Here is a 20,432-nt window from a genome sequence, read left to right as displayed (position 1 = left end):
GCTGGCCAATCAAAAAGCGGCCTGCTGGCTGACCCAGAAGCAGTTGTCTTTGTAGCGGCCGCCACCCGGAAGTTCTGAGTCCTGACGAATTCTTCGCGGGAGCTTTTCGGGTGGCTTCGGCGGAGTCGGGCATGTGGTGTGGGCGTTTGCAGGTGGGCTTGTTTTACACCGGGGAGGGGGGATATGTGTCTGCTTGGCAGGCTGCCGTTCTGAAGCGGTATAGGCCACCCGCAGGAACTGCGCCACATCAGAGGGGGGAGGTAGAGGCAGAGTTTTTTAAAATCGGTTTTACGACCCCCGCCACTGTTTTGTAAAACGTAGCGTGGCTCAAATGGCTCAAAAGTATTTGGTGGTTTCTTGGCGGGAGGGCGCTCTTGTGGTTGTCATTTATAAGGTATTTGTTGGCTGTTTGAAAAACGTATAGTGCAATCCTAAGAAGAGTTACTCCAGTCTGAGCAGTGAGCCCACTGAAATCAGTGGTCTTAGGAAGCTGGAGTAACTCTTCTTAAGATAGTGCCCGGTGGGTAGCCGTGTTGGTATGTAGTAGAAGGGCAAGATTCGGTTCCAGAAACACCTTAAACACCAACTAAATTTACAGGGGTTGCCTTTGGAGAATCATAACTCTCTTCGTCACATACAACGAAGAGAGGTCTGGCTGTCGAAAGCTCGTGCCTTGGAAATCTAGCTGGTCTTTAAGGTGCTTTTGGACTCGAACCTTGTCCTTCATGACGATCACCTAAAACACCCTAAAGTCCTGAGTAAACTTTCAGGGTCATTAAAACTCTTCTTCTGAATGGACATGAATAATAATAATGATAATTTAACTATGCGCCCCTTCCTCCCCCAGAGGCTGTATAGGCTGCTAGAAACATGATCTTAAACATGCATGAACAGCAAGATTCTGTCCAATAGCACTTTAAAGACCAACTAGATTTCCTGAATATGACTTTTGAGAGTCAGAGCTCCTTTTGTCAGATAGGCCACCCACAGAGTAACGGAAAGAGCTTTGACTGGAAACATAATGTGCAAATCTAATTGGTCTTTTAAGGTACTACTGGACTCGAATGTTGCTCTTAGAATAGTACTGTTAATGTTTTGAAGGTGTTATGGTTTTTTAAATCTATTACCTTAGGTCCCAATTGTTTGGAAATAAAATGAACATATAAATATTTTTGATAAGTAAAATAAATGTAACCAGAAAACTTGGAATCTGTAGTTAAATGCAGAGTGAATTAGCCCTGCAAGAAAGCATTGAAATTCGTTTTCTACAGTGGCAGTTGTACCTGTAGTCCTGAGAAAGCATTATTTGGAATTAATCCCATTGAGTACAATGGAATTTATGTACAAGTAGAGCATATTAGAATTGCTCTGTTACTTCTGGAAGTATTTGTAAAAATAAACCCCTCACTTTATGTGATGCTTGTGCTTAGCGGTTTGTATGGAAACTTTATTTCTTGGGCTCTAGGATGATTTGGGTAATGGAGAAGAAAAGGGTATTTTAATTAGCTGCAAGACTAGAAATATATTAATTCTGGAAATTGATTTTTTTTTTTGCTCTTTGCTTTACATTACAGTCCTAGTTCTTAAACTTTGGTCTGTTGATGTCTAGATTTATTCCTAAATCATTTAACTTCATTATTGACTGCTGCTTTTTGCCTTGCATTTCAAACAAAATAATGTGTTTGGGATGAAGGGACAGATCATCTTTGTGTTCTTGTGGAATGGCGTAATTTGTATGTTGGCACAAATTGTTTCTAGATATAGTTATCTAGAAGGAAAATTTTCCCATGGTAGTTTAATTTCCCTGCAATCCTAGTCATATTTACCTAAAAGTAAGTTCCACTGATTGTATTATTCACTTCCAACAAGTATGCCTTGGGTGTAATTCTACCATTTCTAAGTCTGCAATTACTTAGTTTGGTGTCAGTCTCATTGCACTCAGTGGATCTTACTTCCAAGTAAACATGGATAAGACTGGGCTGCTAGTTGTCTAATGATGTATGCATTTATTTTTGTTCCTTGTCCAACTGAAGAACCTACTGTTATGTTAATCTGAGTCCTTCTATTGAAGATGAAGCAGGAGTCTTCCCGAAGTCCTTCCTATACTGTTGAATGTGAGGACTATGTACACGTGGTGGAATTTAACCCATTTGAAAGTGGGACTGCAGAATCTCTAATAGCATATGGAGGCAATAATTATGTGGTGATTGGGCGCTGCAGCTTCCAGGTGAGCATGCTTCATAGCTCTGACACTGTTACAAAGAAGCCAAGAAAGACTGTCCTTTGTGGGACGGGCTGGAAATGTGAATTAAACATTTACGGGCTTTTCCACACAGTTTATTCCTAATTTTCTTAGAAATCAGTTCCCAATCTTGGAAATCAATTTGGGTAAGGTTCTTCTTCACGTTTGCCATCTCTTTGAATTTTTACAATTGTGGATTATTAAATGGTTAATTTTTATGGTTGTGGGTTATTATAAAATCAAGATTTTCAAGGGAGCAAACTGACCTCTGGGACAGAGAAGAGAGCAGCAATGGCTATGTGATTTTCAAACTACTCTGCTTTTTCTGGCACCAAAAGTGGCTGTCCCCTCTTCCCCTGAGCCGCAAGGTGTATCTCCACAAGGGAAGGGGCTAGAGACTTACTTTTAAAAATGAAAGCCTGGAATTCAGAGTACTTGCTGCACCTGTCATTACAGTGGTAGGTCAATATATCAATGTCTAATTAACGATTTTAAAAGATCAGAAGAAAAACAGAAAAGGAGGAAAAGGTAGGCTGCAGAGGAGTGATTCGATTACGATGAATGTCCAATCATCAAAAAATGAGTTGGAGGTGGATAGAAATTGATGCGACAAACAAAATCAAAAGAAACATTATACACACAGAAAAAATCGACTCAAAATTGGTTTCTAAAAAAAGATGCGGATAAAAGTGGTCTCAAAAGAACCCGGGGGGGGGGCGGAATAGGGGGAAACCAAAAAACTAAAGGCAAAAAAAAATACATGTGAAACTCAGGGAATAAATCAAAGCAGTATGAGAGCCAGAACCAACAGGGGGAAATCTGTGCAGAAAACTCTTAGGTCAAATATGATAACTGAAGTGCTTTGAAAAACTTGTTCTATGAATTCTTGTTCACAATAATCAGAATTGTTTATTTGTATTGTAATACTTGTTGATCAAAACCCTGCCCAAAACAACCAGACACTGACTATTTATATCATATATATATATATAGATATAGATATAGATATAGATATATAGATATAGATAATATGTATATCATATATATTGTGCACTGCAGTTCTTCTTTGTTCAAAGGAGAGCCTTTCATAGAGCATCCCATTGACAGCATTTCTTATTTCCTGGTATTCCTTTACTTTATAATTCCTGAGGAGATGGAACTAGTGGTGTGAGGAAGCAAAGAGGCTCAGCAGAGCTTTCTTAAGATTCCTCACACGAGCATACACAGAAGAGTAGAAAAATTATCATAACTCTGTACTACTGTTCTACTACTGTTCCTGATTGCTGCTGGTCAAAAGCATGTTTGGTACATAATGCCCCTCCCCATCTTCATGATAGCCGATGTGGTTTAGTGGTTGGAGTGTTGGACTTGACCTGGGAAGACTTCAGTTTGAAACTTTGCTTGGCCCATGAAATTCTGTTGGTGAAGGGTGGTAACCTTGTATAACTTAACAAATGTAGGAGAAAAGGATACAAGTGAAATTGCATTGGTCACTAATTGCTTGTTTTTTTTAAACAGAAGTACATGGTTTTTGTTAGCAAGGAGGGGAGAGGGCCACAACGTCACCATTACCACATAACTGTGCCCCAACAGAATGAAGTTAAAGTTCATATTGCTTATTAAGAGCCCCGTGACGCAGAGTGGTAAGCCGCAGTACATCAGCCCAAGCTCTGCTCACGACCTGAATTTGATCCTGGCAGAAGCCAGGTTCAGGTAACCGGCTCAAGGTTGACTCAGCCTTCCATCCTTTCGAGGTCGGTAAAATGAGTACCCAGTTTCCTGGGGATAAAGTGTAGATGACTGGGGAAGGCAATGGCAAACCACCCTGTAATGAAAAGTCTGCCAAGAAAACATGGTAATGCGATGTTCCCCCATGGGTCAGTAATGACTCAATGCTTGCACAGGGAACTACCTTTACCTACCTTACCATGTTTGAGGGTTGGACTAGATGACCCTAGAGATCCCTTCCAACCTTATGATTCTGTGATTCTAAGTTTATCATGCTGCAAAATCTTTGAGGTGAAAGACTAGCAATAAACATTTACCAGATGTTGCATGTATTTGTAGGAAGAGGATGCAGAAGTGGATGGAATACAGTATAATACACTAAGGACTTTTCATCAGGGGATTAGAGTTGACGCAATAGCATGGAGTCCAGAAACTAGACTTGATGCTTTACCTCCCTTGCTACGGTAATATTTCCGGTGCACATATAAGCATTGTGATTCATACTGTTCAATGTACTAACATAGAGTACATGCTTGAAAACTAGGATTTTGGATAGCTCCATCTTTCCTGTCACTTATATTTTTGTATGCTTAAGAAATTACATGCCACTTTTCTGCCCCAACAGACACATTCCAGTGAAAATTGGTGAGGGTTTAACAAATCCTTTAGGTAACAAACTCTTTTTTGGTATGAAGTTATATAGGAACCGAGCACAAAACGATACGGTATTATGGTGTACAAGCAAATGTATAGTAGCATAGGAACATCTTACTGTTCTAGGAGTATCTGAGGCATTTGACACTAGCAAGAAGACCAGTTTTAAGGGAGACAGAACTCTACTGAGGCATCTTTGCTAATTTGGCTTCATTTTTATAAGCAGCTTAATTCATCACATGCAGTATTTTGCTAGGGCTGCCAGAGCCTGAGGAACAGCAATCATTGGTCCTTGTGTGTTTCACTGCAATCACAACTAACCCAAAACTGCAGAGCCAAGCCTGTAGTGTGCACAGCACTCAGTCTCCAGGAGGCAGAGAAAGCAGCTCATATATTCCATGTGACTCTTCCCTGTTTCTCTGGATCTGTGAGTCCTGGTTGGCAGGAAGCAATTGCAATTTGCTCCATGGCTGCCAGGCCACTGCTAAGTTGCAAGACTATGGTAAGAGATATTATGGTAGATTTGCCTTCCAGATATCTGCAGCATTTTAGGACAAATCAGAAAGCTTTACTAGAAGAACTTCAATAGCAAAATCTGTTGAACATAATATTTTAATGGTTTGACTAGCAATGCTGATAGTAAAGAATATGGTAGATGTTTATAGGCATTTTTATAAAATATCTTACGTGCTATAAATCTTTATGAAAAATGTTCCAAGCATTGCCTCGTGATCCTGTCTTGAATTTCATCACTAGCATTTTGTTTTCTTAAATATTTAGCTATCGTCTATCACATAATGCTACTAGTTAACACTGCGCATTATGCCATATGAATTATTTTTCATAACACATCAAATCACCTAACTGGAAGCATTATTTTTTCTGTGTGAGAGAGAGATCTTTCCCCCACTCCCTAGTGATTTGATATAAGAGTTCAGAGGAATTTGATAACTATTTTTGTAAATTTCTTCTGAAAAATAAATCTGTATCCAATGTAGGATGTTAGTCCTTAAAACTACCATCTATTTTTAATTGTATGAAACAACTGAATGTTTGTGTGTTTGATTACTTCAGGTTTTGTACTGCAGCTGCTGATAGAAAATTGAGGTTATTCACATCAGATCTCCAAGAAAAGAATGAATATAAGGTGAGATGGAGGGGTGGGGAGAGGTAATATAACTATATTTGACTTACTCCTGGTATTTGCCTGTCATTTTAAAAGCCAACCAATGTGCACTTTTAAAAAAATATTTTTGATAATTTTAAGGTGTGTGTGTCTTCGAGTCCTTAAAAGCATTAACGCTTCTAAATGAAATATTCATTCTTGCAAAATGTTACCATTTTGTACTCCTTAATGTAGAATTTTAATAAAATCCAAAATTGATTTTTAACAGTAATTGTTCAGCCCAAAATAGATACAAGTATGAAAAAATAAAGCTAAAAAAATTCTGGGAGTTTGTGCTGGATCTGTGTGCCAATTCTCTGGCATTCCTTCATTTGGAACCAGTAAGTGGTTGGGTGAAACTAAAGATGGTATCAGTTTTACGCCCTCTGTGACATCTTTTCTGCCCACTTTCCAGAAAAAAACTGCTAATATTCAGCTCAGTATAGGCCAATCAATTTAAATACAGAATTGAAGGTAGCAGAGCTTGAATTGTTTGAGGTTATGTTGTGTTTTTGTCATTTCCAGTTTCTCCCGTCTATGGAGAGTTTCTGCGTGTGACTGCCTATAATTTGCTTCCATGCCAAGGGGCCTTGATGTGCCTCTTGAGCATTTCTAAAGGTGAATGCCCCACCACCATGTCAGAAAGATCATCCCACAATGTACCAGAAAGGCATGGGCTGTAGCTGATGACAGGTTGGCTACCCTAAACAAAAAGACAGTTTGCAGCTGCCATATGGGGGACATGCTGAAAGAAGTGGTGCTTTAGATAGCTTAGTCCTAGTCCATAAAGTACTTTATAGGCTGTAACCAAAACCTTGAACTGAACTCGAAAACAAACTGGCAGCCAATGTAGCTAAGATGGACCGTATATATTTTCATTGGATACTAATCAGGCTGCTGTACTCTGAATCAGCTGCAGTTTCTGGACTGTCTTCAAGGGTACCTCAAAATTGAGATCATTACAGTAATCTAGCCATGAGACTACAGAAGCATATATTGGCATGCCCAGATAAAGCTGAGTCTGCAAAAGAGAGAGAATGTCCAGACTAAATAGAGGTGACAGAAGACATGCCTGGCACTACAACAACTTCTTTTTAAACAAGGCTAGGTGTAAGAGCACTCTCCCAAGTTCTTAACGTGTTTTGCAGATGCCAGCTCCACTCAGTTCACTAGGATTGGATTCAGTCCTTATGGAACATCAGCCTTTCCAGTTAACTTTTAACTCTGTCACATGTGGATTCAACTTCCGTTTGTTCTGCTGAAGCCACTAGGATGGCTGTTGGGAAGTTTGGATGGTTCAAAAGACTGTCTTCTGATAATTGTAGTTATTGATATCATTTTGACCTGTTCTTCCTTAGAGAAGTTCACCTACGTAGTATATATGGTTCACCCTCCTCGGTTTTTTCATCACAACACTATGAGGTAGACTAGACAGAGAGAATGTCTGGCCCAGAGCAGATCTCTGGAAGCACATAACACCAGTTGTCCAGTATTTTGGAGACTATTCAGGAAGGATACCTGTTTTTATAAAACCCTTAAAAGCTTGGGTCTAGGAGCACTTAAGAAATTAGCTCCTCCTCTTTAACTCGTCATGCTTTCAGATCTTTCTCTCATTGCGTTTCAGAATAATGGCTTCACTTTAAACTTGCTTGCTTTTACCAGCATTAAGATACTTTTTAAAAATTCATTTTGATTAATATATTTTCACTTTCTGATATACAGATTATGGAAGGCCACTCAGGTTATATTAATGACCTGGTATTTGCTCCTAAAGGAGGTCAGGAAATCGCAAGTGTGAGTGATGACCACACCTGCAGGTATGTATTTTGTCAATTGGCTGTAAATATAATTATGTATTTATAGTGAAAAGCCAGAGTTGTAGAAGTTGTAAGATGAGGGCTCTTATCACAAAGTTTAGTTTTTTCTAGATTTGCATATTTAGAATCTGTCTAACTCTTTTTGTTAATCAGCACTTAATGTGTTTGCCTAACTTAGAAAAATATTGGCTGTCTTTACTAAACTTTAAAGGAGGAATATATGCCTGCAGAAGTTTGAGCATGTAATCAGTGGTACAGTATTTGTGATGTTCTAAAAAGGCAACATATAAAAATACAGTTTCATTGTTGTTATTATTAAATTCTAGCTATGTAATTTATTACTGATTAGTTCTTATGACTATCAAAACTGTTTTCTAAACTAGAAAATAGTGTTTTACAGTCTGTTCATACGGTATGATAAAACTAGATTTTTATGTATAGTGATGCCAATAACAAATGAATTAGGCTGCAAAATTACCTTGAAGGAGCTTGGTATATTGTCTTTAGTGCCTGCCTTTGCATAGGCAGAAGAACTGTGATTGGTTAGTATCATTGTGCAGTAGTTGCTAGCATGAGTACATTCCCCTTTGATTCCTCATATCAGTTTCATGTCCCAGTTTTCATACACAAGAAAAATGTCTAGTTTTGCTTTCTTCTAGCACCTTCTTGCTTTCAGTTTGCTTCTTTTTGCTTGGGATATTCCACTACTCCCCTTTTGTCTTAGTTGGCCTGTTTGCTCTTTGAATAGTGAGGATGGATGCATACCATAAGAACTAAGGGAAGCATTAAGTCCAGGAGTATTCCAGGCCATTGTTCCCCATTGCTCTTCCTATTGCAGTCCCTGCCAAAACATGTTGTTCTGGGAGTCAAGAACTGTTGGCTGTGGCTAACGCAGCACTTTGCTGTCTTTTACTCTCGGCATTCGCTTTCTCTCTCACACACATCTCTTTGCTGACCTTTTCGAAATACTGTTTTCAAGTTTAAAAAAAAACATTATTTGCTGTATCCTGATTGACAAATCAGTATTTGGAATGGTGTGTACCCACTGCTGTGGCAGTGCAAGTGTTGCAACTCTTTATATTTGCCATAGTGTCATGGGAACATTGCTTGTGAGGCTGCAGGCAGATGTGCCGGCATGCACCGCCACTTAGTATTTTTTTGGCAGCAAAAATAACTGCACACTAATTTAATTTGAACTTCTATAGCTGAAGAGAGCTTGGCATGTTTGGAATATATGAATGTTTTTCTAATGGTAACCAACCCCTTTTTTTTGTTCCTTTTTAAAGACCTGAAATTATCTGATGTTCACAAAGCTAGCTGTTATGTACTATAATACTTTACTATGGTGGATTTGGAAGAAGATTAAAGGCTATGACATAATGAGAATATTTTGCTGATGCTTGAATTCCATGATTTCTGCCCACTTTTTGTTGTATTCAAATATGTCGTACAGATGTGATTCTCACCCCTCCCCCCAGCACTTAATCATGTGCAAGCTTGTTTCCTGTTACAGTATCTAGGCATCTCACAAACAGAATAATTTTCTGAACCAAATATATTACCTGGTTGTGTAGTGTAATCAAGTAAGCATTAATCAAAGTGTTATATGCTCACTTTGTGCATTTATACAGCTGAAAAATTGTTCTTGGCAAATGCCAAGTATTCTCTGGTTGTCATTGGCAATTACCATGTCCATGAAAGGCCTATCTCTAGACTGTAAATACTTTAAGAATGAAGTCATTTTATTTGATCTATCTACAAGCATGGGTCATGAAAATTTTAAGGTCACTGGCAGGAACGAAAATGAACATGTAAGGATAGTAATCTTTCAAAACTATTCTACTGAGAAATATTCTAAGTTCAACTTAGAAAGGAAATGAACATTCAAAGAGCATATACAGCACATTTTCATTTTTTCTCATATGTGAAATAGTTTTTGCCTACATGATTGCATGTTGATTCCTCTCACATTATGTTTAAGTAACTCAAAATATTTGAGTTTTAGAAGTGTCCGGAGTTTAATAGACCACCGTTTTTTACAAGCCGCCCCCCCCCCCCAATACATTCCTATGTCAGTTATTGGTGACCTGAAAGTTGGGTTGTTGTTGTTGTTGTTTTAGTGTAAACCTCTCTGCCTGGTCACATAAAGCAGAACTAGTTTGCCATAAGCAATTGTGTGAGTGGCTATATGCAAAGCTGCTAGTCCATCTTCAGTATTTTAACAGTCGGATGGTGTTAATGTCTTCCTTAGTAATGTGAAAGCCAGTGTATTGGTCATGTTAGTGAATTCTTCCATCTTCCAAATCCATTTAGAATTCCTGCAATGAAACATGAATTTATGAGTTGTCTTGATTTAACATGAAAGAAGAAAGACACTACCAAAGTGACCATTGATAGTTGTCCAGAGAGCTAAACCCTAATAGGGAAGTATCTTTCAGTTTAGAAAATTTCTTCCCAATTTTAGTTTGAATATGAAGATAGTGACTTAATGCTTCCTTTGGGCAAAGGTTTATACTAATTGCTTCTTTTAAAAATCAAAACTTTTCTCTTTTTTCCTAAGGATCTCGATGCCTTACAAATACTGAATAATTTTTTTCGGAGCTGTCTGGCTCTCCTCTTTTTCCATGCCTCCCATTCCCAAATCAATACCTCTGTGCTTCAAAGAAAACTATTTAGCATTAATTTCTCTTATATATTATTTGTCAGCGTCTGTAATCAATTTGTTGTGACTGATTGCCATCCATTTTGCCTGATGCTTTGAACGTTACCTGGCTTTTGTGCGATAAACAATAACTAGTAACTAGTCTAATTTCTTCCAAATTAAAGGCCGTGTCAAAATTATGATATGTTTCTTACATAGAATACAGTTATAGAGGAAAGATAATTAAAACCATATGTAGTTCATTTTAATATTTCTGCTCCTTAGCATTTATATAAAACTCGAGTGTTCAAAGCATTTTGCATGTTCTATCACAGAAATCCTCACAATAACCCTGAAGTTATCAGTGGTCTTAGACTGGAGGAACTCTGCATAGGATTGCACTGTTAACCACTTCAGTACACTAGTACGCATTTGATCATTGTATGCATATTTGTTAGGCTTAAGTGCCCTTTTCTCCATTTATTTTTAATATGGAAATGCAACAAGGTGCATTTGAGGTAGTCCTATGTTATTGTAGGAGGGAGAAAAAATGATCAAGCCATGTTTTGCTATCAGAGGACATTTTGTTACTGAGTATGGTCTTAATATTTCAACAAAACATAAAGCAGATACAGAGCCTGACACTAAATCATAAATCAAGCGAAAAATGAGAATTTTCTATCTCTGCCCTGCATCTCGGCTCCCTTGACTTTGGGAAGGGGACATGATGTTCTTTGTCCAAAATGATTCATCATTTTGAATTGTACCACACTCTTCTTCCCCACATAGTAAACATGTAGGAAGTGTTGATTTGACTTGGAAAGATCTACAAGGCAAAATATCTGGCAGCGGAAGAAAGGCCTTAGTCTCTAAATTACCTAATCAAGTAGATATTCTTTGTTTTCACAAAACTTGTAAGTTTTTAAAAATAAGGATACTGATCTCTCCAAATTTGGAGGCCCTAGGATTTCTGCAGGGAAAACAAATACTTGATCTGCTGAGGTTTGGCAGGGAAAGACTCACACTGTTCATTAATTGTATTTACTCTACTTCACATCTATTTTGTCTAGACTTGTGATGTTATCATTTATTTAAGAGAGCATTCAGATCCTAATATAAAATTTTCAATACCCTGGTGAGAGATGAACTGAAAAGATCTCCAAGCAAAAATGATTTTAAAATGTTTTGCTGCTCAGTAATTGTAATTAAGGGAGGGATGGCATCATCAGATCTCGGAAGCTAAACAGGGTCAGCTCTTGGATGGGTAACCACCAAGGAAGACTCTGCAGAAGGGCATGGCAAACCACCTCTGCTTCTCACTTGCCATGACAGCCCCTTGCGGCTGTCACCATAAGTTAATGGCACATTTGTAATTAAAGCCTGGATGTTTCACTTAAACTTTTAGAAATAAATACTTAACCCTGTGACAGAAGTCAGTGCAAAGTGGCTGTTTTGACCGTCCTTCTTTTGAGGAAATGACATAAAGAGGGCAGGGCCTAAGCTTCTTAATAACCAGTTGAGTTCTAAACCATTGCCAAAGAAGCATGTGTGTGTGGTACGAATAAGTGAGTGGTTCCTGTCCACATTCTTGCTTTGAATAGTGATGGTTCCTAAACCTCTGGGACTCCGGGGAGATAATTAGTATAATGTTTTGCCATATAAATAGTTTGTGTATTTTGTTTCAGCCAGTTAACGTGGGGAGGGAGTGAATATTTTTTTACCGTGGTTGAAAACGCAGGCCTCTAAAGCAACAAGGAGTTGAGGGGTGTGGGCTGGATGGGTGTGTAAAGGGTGCTGTGATTGGATGGAATGAACTGGAATTTAGTCAGAGTGCAGAGGGAAAGTTTAGTTAGCCAGTGAGTCTGCGTAGAAATCTGTGTGGGTGAAAGGGGTATTATATTGTTAGTGAAATGCTGAGGGAAGAAGCCTGTGTGACCTTGTGGATGAAAGCAGCCTAGCTAGCAACTGAGGGAAAAAAGTCAGTCACAAAGACTTGTTTCCCTCAGTTGCTAACTAGGCTATTTAGTGTTTAGTCAGTTTAGTGTTTCGGCCTAAGTGGCAAGCATGTGGAAAATTAGCTTTTTGACTGTTTCTTGGAGAAACATTTAAAGATCTGTACCTGTTTTCAAACATCAAGTTTATGAACCATTTTGAAACCAACATGCTTTAAAATTATTCTGACACTATTATGCATATGTATGTACTCATAAGTAAATTCTATTTCTGGTTAAGTAAAACACCTTTTCTGCCTGGAGAATAGGATCCTTTTTTTACCTCACAGCCACCCCCATGCACTGACCGCTCTGTCATTCTACCGTCTATAACTAAACCTTCCTATAATACAAGTCCAATTGAGAGGGAACTAAGGTTTTGGTGGCAGTGTAAATGTAAGAGAATGCAAAGGAAATCAGGGAAGCAGCAATATACAAGGCACATAAGAGGCAAAACACCATAATTAGGGAATCTGTTTTTTTAAATCTGTTTTGATTATCCTTGATTTTAATTGCTGCTTACTTTTCTTTATATTTTTTGCTACAACTGTAAGTTTCCTCAAGTCCCTGTTTAGAAAAAATGGGGTGTATGGTATGCCTTTGATACTGTTAAGCCTATCAATGGCATTTGATACAGTTGAATATGATATTTTAGTGGATCGACTTAATCAGTATTTGGGATAAAAGGCCCCGTATAACATAACACCATCTTACACTGAAAGCATTTCCATCCTCAATCTATTACCTTTATTATATACATGTTAGGGTCTGCTTTTCCTTGTTTAAAAGATCTTCTAGGATTTGTCAGTCCATCCTTCTGCATCTGTGCCTTGGGGAAATAAACATTTCTGTTGTATGATTCTTTCCTCTCCCGCACAACCCTCATATCTTTTTTTTTACTCAGTCGTAGAAACCAATTTGATAATGATAATAGGCAGTAGTATTCATATCCTGGTTTTCTGCATCTGTGTTTGCTGTCAAAAGAATTCCGTTAAAAATAAGGACTTGGAAGCTAATGACATCGTTCCTCTCAAGCTTCTCTCCAGCCACTGTGGAGGCTTGCCTCCACTGTGGTGCTCACTTCCTCTGCCAATAGTACTTCCTGTGCTCATGGAAGTGCTAGCAGCAAATGAAAGCCTCTGTGGCAGCCGGAGAGGAGCATGAGGGAAACAGTGTCATAGGATCCAAGCCAAGTCTTTTTTTGTTGAACAGGATTTAATAAGAGGAGGTTAAAGTGAACAGAATATGGAGACTTGTTAATATTTGTGTTATTTCTTTTTATTAGGGTTTGGGACTTAGAGGGAAACATGAGAGCTTGTTTTGTTCTACGTTCTCCTGGAATGAGTGTGGGTTGGCATCCTGAAGATGCATTCAAGGTGAGTGTTCTATAGATAATTTTCCTTTATCCAAACTTGAATGTATTTAATGGAGTAGTAATGGCTTATTAGTGTTGCCTAAAATTGTTCTACTGTTAGAAGATTTCCGCCCCCTCTTCGGAATCCTGAAATAGAGCAAAGCAACTGTGGGCATTTTTTGAACGAAACATCTGCCCCAGACCCATATCATTCTGGCTTTAAGCCAGGATTCAGAACCAAAACAGCACTTGTGGCTTTGGTTAAGGAACTTCACTTGACAGTGTTGCAGTCGCTGTTGATACTGTTAAGCCTGTCAAGGGCATTTGATACAATTGAATGTGATATTTTAGTGGATCGACTTCAGTGAGCATTTGGGATAAAGGGTCTGACCTCTGCTGGTTTAGTTTGTTTCTTATTAGCAAGAAATAGAGTTACCATTAGAGAGGCAATCAGCAAGTTGGGCCCTAATGTGTAGGGGTATGCAGGGCCAGGTCGCTTTGGGTTTACCCGAAACGGGAAAAAAATCCGGAAATACCTTAATTTCGAAGTGGCTTGTATTTTACTCGCTTCAGTATGCTCTGTAAATATTCAGAGCATACTGAAGTGAGGGGGGAAACTCCCCCACCTCCCACCCCCCCTGGGGCAACCCTTCCACCCCCCACCCACTTACCTGGCGGGAGGGTCTTTGACAGCTGGGCAGCGGGCCGCCACAGTGGCAGCAGCAGCATGAGGCTGTGACGGCCTGGAGCCAGCCGGTTCAGCTCCTCTGCTGCTGTGCCGTCGCCTCCTCCAGCCCTTCCTGCCCCTCAAATGGCCATTGGCACGCTGCAGCCAATTGAGGGGCAGGAAGGGCTGGAGGCAGCGGTGGCTCTGGCCTTCCTCACCGCCCCACAGGCGGCGGCGCAGCAGCAGAGGACCTGGAGCCACCACTGCCGCCGACAAGGGGGGTGGGGGTGGGGGTGGGATGATGTTTAAAGGGCAGCAGCGGGGCCCTTTAAACTCAGCCCCGAAGCTTTCTGAAGCATTCCAAATGCTGGCCCCAATTCAGATATTCCTAATCTTTACGGATCGGGTCCGATTTGGGTAATTTACCCAAATCAGAAAGCTGAAGTGCGCACCCCTACTAATGTGCAGGGTAGCTCAAGGGTCCATTTTATCCCTGGTGCTCTTTAATGCCTCGGTGGAGACATCTAGCCAAGATTATCAGGAGTTTTGTAGTGAATTGTTATCAATATACTGATGACAGAGCTTTATCCAAGCATCCAGAGGCAGGGCCAGTTTCCTGAGGCTTTGGCCAAGTAGCTGACGGTAAACAGACTTAAGTTTAATCTAGATAAGCAGAGGTGCTGCTGGTTGAAAAGGCAGAATGTTTGGCTGGTCTTGATTTACCAGACATAGCTGGGGTCGGGCTTTCCAAACAGATCAAGCTAAGAGCTTGGGGATGGTCCAGGATCCAGCTTTATTGATGGATAAACAGGACGGTACTATTGCTAGGAGCACCTTCTTTCAGTTGCATCTAGCTTGTAAGCTGGCACGTTATCTAGCTCATGCTGACCTAACTATGCTGGTCCATGCTATTGTAACGTCCAAACTGGACTATTGTAAATCTGAATGCAGAGCTGCCTTTGAAGAAGTCCTGGAAACGCCATTTGGTACAAAGGGCTCAGTGCGCCTCATTAATGCTCATTTATTCATTCCATGCCCAAAGACTCAGAGTAGGTAACCATGCTTTTAAAATTCAAGTAATTATAAATTAAGTTTCCAGTATAAAATAAGCCACTGCAGGTTAGAACCACCATATACCTTCGGTTTAATCTTTGACACATCTCCAAAAGGAAAGTATTCCATTCAAGAGTGGAGAAGCCTCTATAACAGTTTCTGAGATGTAGTAGCTGTGGATCTGAAGTTCTGCTGCCAGCTCCCCAATCAGCTTGAAACAGAAGACACAGGAAGAGATTAATGTTGCACAACTCAGAGTTGGAGATAAACCCAGCCTCTCTTGTTGGTTCCAAGCTTGGGAGAGGAGCAGAGTCTTCTGTCAGACCTTAGTGCTGAACTTTGGAGATTCTCAGTGCCCCTAAAGCAGAAGGCAAAGTCTCACAAAGTCCCAATTCTTGCCCATGTTTCAAGCTGAAAGAAAAAGGTCTGAGGCTAATTGCCATGTGCTTTGGAGGTTCTGAAAGGCTTCCAAAATGTAAAGTCAGAACTGGGGGACCCTTTACAAGAAGCGAGTGGGGTGGCGTGTAGCTTGCCTTTGCAGCTGTGCAAATCACCTTTTTGGACTCTTGGAGTTACTTTAGATGACATGCTCTGTAGGTCATGGGCCTTAACCTGCTTAACCACCTTTTATTAAGCTGCAATCCAATAAAACAGCTTCTGATTTGGCTTATCTTGGATGTTTATAGTTTATAAATCAAGCAATCATAGCATGTAGTAACTGTTGTTTTGGCATATATTGAGCATATACTAAATGGCTTAATATGCACTGTATACTGGTTCTGCTTAACTAAGTGCTAATTGATGTAGATAACATATTTTAGGACATCTAATGTACTAAAGAGGGTAATGATCAGGACGTCACCATTTCCCAAGGACTGTTGTAACTTTCCGGCTCACTTTCTCTTGTAGTTGATGGTAGCAGAGAAGAATGGAACGATACGATTCTATGATCTGGTGACCCATCAGGCCATTTTGTCCCTCACTACTGGTCAGACTCCACTGATGTCAGCACACTGGTGTTTAAAAAATACTTTTAAAGTTGGAGCAGTTGCTGGAAATGATTGGTTTATCTGGGATATTACGCGATCTAGGTATTGTCATCACATTCTATTCTTTTGATAATTCACTTTTATATTTGCTGGGGTTTTTTTTGCATTTTAAACATACACTAAATGTTCCATCTAACCCTGCATGGTCACACTCACCTTCCTATCCCTTTCCCCTCCTGTCAGGGAGTTACCCCTTTGTCTCTCTCCCGCCCTGAGTCAGCAACTGGCTGCTCAGGCTCCTAGGAAGATCTGGAGACGCAGGGGGGATCCACTTACCAAGGCTTTTCAGCTCAAGGAAGGATGTAAGTTCGCCCAGGTGACACAGCATACAGTGCTAGAGACAGTGAACCAAGACAGAGGCAAAGTAAAAGATATTTTTATTTCAAGAGGGTTAACACAAAAAGCTGTTGTTACCCAGTCAAGCTTTGCAAGCATATACATAAAATAACAAATCCTTGCTAAGACTGAATAGGGCTAACTTAACTGAAACACTTGAACTGGCTGACTAATAATCCCACAGCTGGGCCTCACCAATAGAGTCCATAGCAGGGTAAGCTGGTCTTGCAGAACTGGAAGAAGGAAACTAATGCAGTTGACGGAACCTTCCAGGTAACAGTGTTCAAATCAAAGTAATGGTCCAGCAGGAGGAAGAAGAAGAGCCGCACCCCATAGCTGGAAACAGTCACATCTGAAAGTAAATCTAGCCAATCAGGGCAATACACCATTTAACAATTACTACCCCGAGAAACCTGTGAGAGGCGATAAGGCTTGCTGACTCACAAGCTCTGCCAAAATCACACAGGTGCAGGTGCTGAAACCCCTCTCAAGCATGTAAAGCTGACTCTGCTCATAAGACAGCTCTTAAAGCTAACTCATGACAACATATTTTCTCAGGCTTAGGTTCCTTTCCTGACACCTCCACCACAAAATTCAGTAACATATAGGAAAGAACACCAGTGCAAAGAAAAAGAAAGGGAAGTGTATAAATGTCTGGGTGATAGTGTGCTCTGGATGACTTCCAAAGTTTGACCATCTATCAGTCATCATTACAGACTACAAAATAAAACATGATTTGACTGCCATTGCTAATCTGAGCTTTACATAAAATAAAAAATGTACTTTATATAAAATAAAAAATGGTAGCAATTAGTTGTCAGTTTACTTAACTGTAATTGACTAAGTATGCAATCCTAAAGCCAATCTGCTAAAGGTGGCAACTAAGTTCTATGCCATTATAACACAGAAATATGGCAGAATAATGCTCTGCTGACATTGCGTCAGTGTAAGAACCAGATATGAGCAGTACTAGGGGTGTGCCAGAAAAAGAGTCAGACAATCAGTATCCTAAGTCTATGGAAAATGTTTATTAATAATAATAACATTCAATTTATATACTGCCCTTCAGGATGACTTAACACCCACTTAGAGCAGTTTACAAAGTATGCTATTATCCCCACAACAATCATCCTGTGAGGTGGGTGGGGCTGAGAGAGAGAGAAGCTGTGACTGACCCAAGGTCACCCAGCTGGCTTCAAGTGGAGGAGTGAGGAATCAAACCCGGTTCTCCAGATTAAAGTCCTGCGCTTTTAACCACTACACCAAACTGGCTCTACACAAAACTTATTTAAGTCTAAATGCTTCCACTGAACAAAATGAAACAGAGAAATTAAAACTACCTCCCACTGCAACTACTCAATCATGGAATAGCCTACAATATCACTTTATGCAGTCTCGCCCAGAAAATGCCTCCCCACGTTGACATGGTCCATCTAATCAGCTGGATCCATAATACAGTAACATCAAGACTAGGCTATTGTAATGCATTCAACATAGGTCTGCTCTTAAAGTCAGAATGTAGTATGTGTGTGTGTGTACAATAATTTAAAAACCATGTTGAAATGCAGCATTTTCATTTTTTCATTATTTTTATAAATAAGGATTCAAGATTAGCCTAATAAACTCTTCTGTCTGTGATCTTATAATGAAGTCACACAGTCAAAAGATGTATTAACTATTATTTTAGTGTGAGCTATGATATCTAAAGCTGTAATGTGGTCACCACTTATTGATGGAATGATTTGCAAAGAAAACTTTTTCTTTTACAGTTATCCTCTGGATAAGAGACCTGTTCATGCTGATAGAGCCAAATTATTTAGGTATGTTTTGGGGTAGTTGTGTCCTAAACTAATGTTGCATATGGTTAGCTTTCTCTCATGAGTACTATATTAGCCTTTATGTTGCCACATGACTCCACTGGACTTTTTGTTCTAATTCATAGCACTGATATGCCCAGCTTCATTTTAAACTACACGGATACTGTGTAGTTTTTCTTTTGAAGCCATACTCTGATTCATTAGTATTTTCCCTGATGCCTATTAATAATGAAGAAGAAACTGAAATTGGGAGCTTTTTAATAGTGACATTTGCTTAGTTTGTGTCTGCCGCTGCCGTAGACTTATGTTTCACCCGAAAGTTCCTACCAGCCAAAAGTTAAGAGCTCTCTGAACTTGCACTGATTTCTGTGGACAAGATTTAGGCATGTGCTTAATCGTCCATTAAAATTGATGAGATTCCTGACTGTCTTGTGTATTGTTTCCTCTTCTCTCTGTGTGTATGCATTTAGTCTTTAATTCTTTTAAAAACTTCATTGGTTGGGCTTTCATGTTCATAGGTGGTCCATGGTCAATGAAAATTTGTTTGCTACTACCGGCTATCCAGGCAAAATGAATAGTCAGCTTTTCATCCACCACTTAGGACATCCTCAGGTAAAGTTTATACAACTCTGGGATCAGTGTTGGTCCCCTCCCCCAACATTATATATATTACTCTAAGAACTAATGATAATTACAAAACAGATTTTAGATTATTGCTGTGTGTCTGGGTGTTGTGTCTAAAAATTAATACTAGTAGACTTTCTGTATTTCAAAACAATCTTGGGGAAACAGTTTTGGGGAATACCGCTTACAGCAGCAGTGTGCAGAATAAAGGATGTTGAAAAATTCTCAAAAAGTAGCACTTGAAGCCTTCTTGAAAAATTAAGAATATTTTTAAATTGGGGACTTTTATACACATTAAATGACACCTGAATATTTTGTTCTCTCTTCTCTTTTCAGCCCATCCTTATTGGTTCAGCAGCTGTAGGATCTGGCTTGACTTGGCATAGAACACTCCCATTATGTGCCGTGGGTGGTGATCACCGTATTTTTTTCTGGGTGACAGAAATGTAAACATTTGTATATGGTTATTGCCTGTGGGACTGGGAAGAAGTAATAGCACATAATATTAAAAAGCCACTAATTTTGTTCACCTTTTAGCAGCCAGTTGATACAAAACAACTATCGTCTTCATATAAGGATCAAAGCACATTTGCTGGGTTTATTTTTTACAATTCCATGTGTAAATAGCTCCATTAAATCAGGTTTTATGTCTGAAAGGCCATTTTGTAAATAAACTATTTCTATCTCTCTTACCGCTATCGCTTCTCCTTGAGCTTCCAGACAGCCTAACTACTGAATGGGATTAGAATTAACATTGCTATATTAGATATTGTGGATTCAATCCACCAAAAAACTTCTGTGTAAACCTTGTTCTGCACAAGCTTTGTATGGAAAATGTTTTCTTTTCCACTTCCCATAGGACCTGTTTGACAGAAATTCCAGATAAAAAGCGATTTAGCTGGTATATCTTATTTCAGTGGGAAAGCAGTATGTGTCTCAGAGAGGGTGCTAAACTTGGGCTACTGAGATCCTGTTAATCTCTCTACTTAAGCACAAACTTCAAGAAGTAGTCTGGAGAAAGCACATTTTAGCTGTGTCTGTTCCCTGATGTATTGGTTTTCTACTTGCAAGGAATTATTTATTTATGGGAGCATTAAAAATGGAATTTTTCCACCTGCAGTCTGAACTAGTACAGTGTATTCCCTACCACTTCACAATTTTACCTCTCCATTCACATCTCATTCTACTACATTTAGAGAAACAAGCCTGAGTTGCTGATGTGTATGAGGATATAAAAAGTAATCTTGGCCCATGCTTTGTCTGTCAATTTGGGTGATTTTAACCTGCTTTTCTG

At 39.4% G+C, this 20,432-nt stretch overlaps 1 protein-coding gene across 2 annotated transcripts; it reads left to right on the top strand.

Moving 5' to 3' along the window:
• The first annotated feature begins 66 nt into the window (after positions 1-66).
• On the top strand, positions 67-19,830 carry NUP37 (nucleoporin 37). 2 transcript variants are annotated; one of them, XM_054988776.1, is made up of 10 exons: positions 67-152; positions 2,034-2,227; positions 4,310-4,434; positions 5,699-5,771; positions 7,512-7,606; positions 13,524-13,614; positions 16,222-16,403; positions 18,467-18,517; positions 19,033-19,126; positions 19,475-19,830. In XM_054988776.1, the coding sequence occupies exons 2-10, from the start codon at positions 2,072-2,074 to the stop codon at positions 19,586-19,588; spliced, it is 981 nt and encodes a 326-aa protein (XP_054844751.1). In that variant the 5' UTR covers positions 67-152; positions 2,034-2,071; the 3' UTR covers positions 19,589-19,830. The 2 variants fall into 2 exon arrangements, with proteins under 2 accessions (XP_054844751.1, XP_054844750.1); XM_054988775.1 differs by having other exon boundaries at positions 73-152; positions 2,072-2,227.
• Positions 19,831-20,432: the final 602 nt, after the last annotated feature.

This window comes from Eublepharis macularius, chromosome 9, assembly GCF_028583425.1.
Source record: "Eublepharis macularius isolate TG4126 chromosome 9, MPM_Emac_v1.0, whole genome shotgun sequence".
Lineage (NCBI taxonomy): Eukaryota > Metazoa > Chordata > Lepidosauria > Squamata > Eublepharidae > Eublepharis > Eublepharis macularius.
The sequence above is the reverse complement of the archived record's forward strand: the minus strand, read 5'-3'. Positions and strand labels throughout refer to the sequence as shown.

Bases quoted from the DNA above. Each gene is read 5' to 3' on its own strand.
- NUP37 (XM_054988775.1), top strand. From the start codon at position 132: ATGTGGTGTGGGCGTTTGCAG. The intron at 4,435-5,698 runs GTAATATTTCCG...TGATTACTTCAG, and splicing joins GCTTTACCTCCCTTGCTACG to GTTTTGTACTGCAGCTGCTG. The intron at 18,518-19,032 runs GTATGTTTTGGG...TCATGTTCATAG, and splicing joins GATAGAGCCAAATTATTTAG to GTGGTCCATGGTCAATGAAA.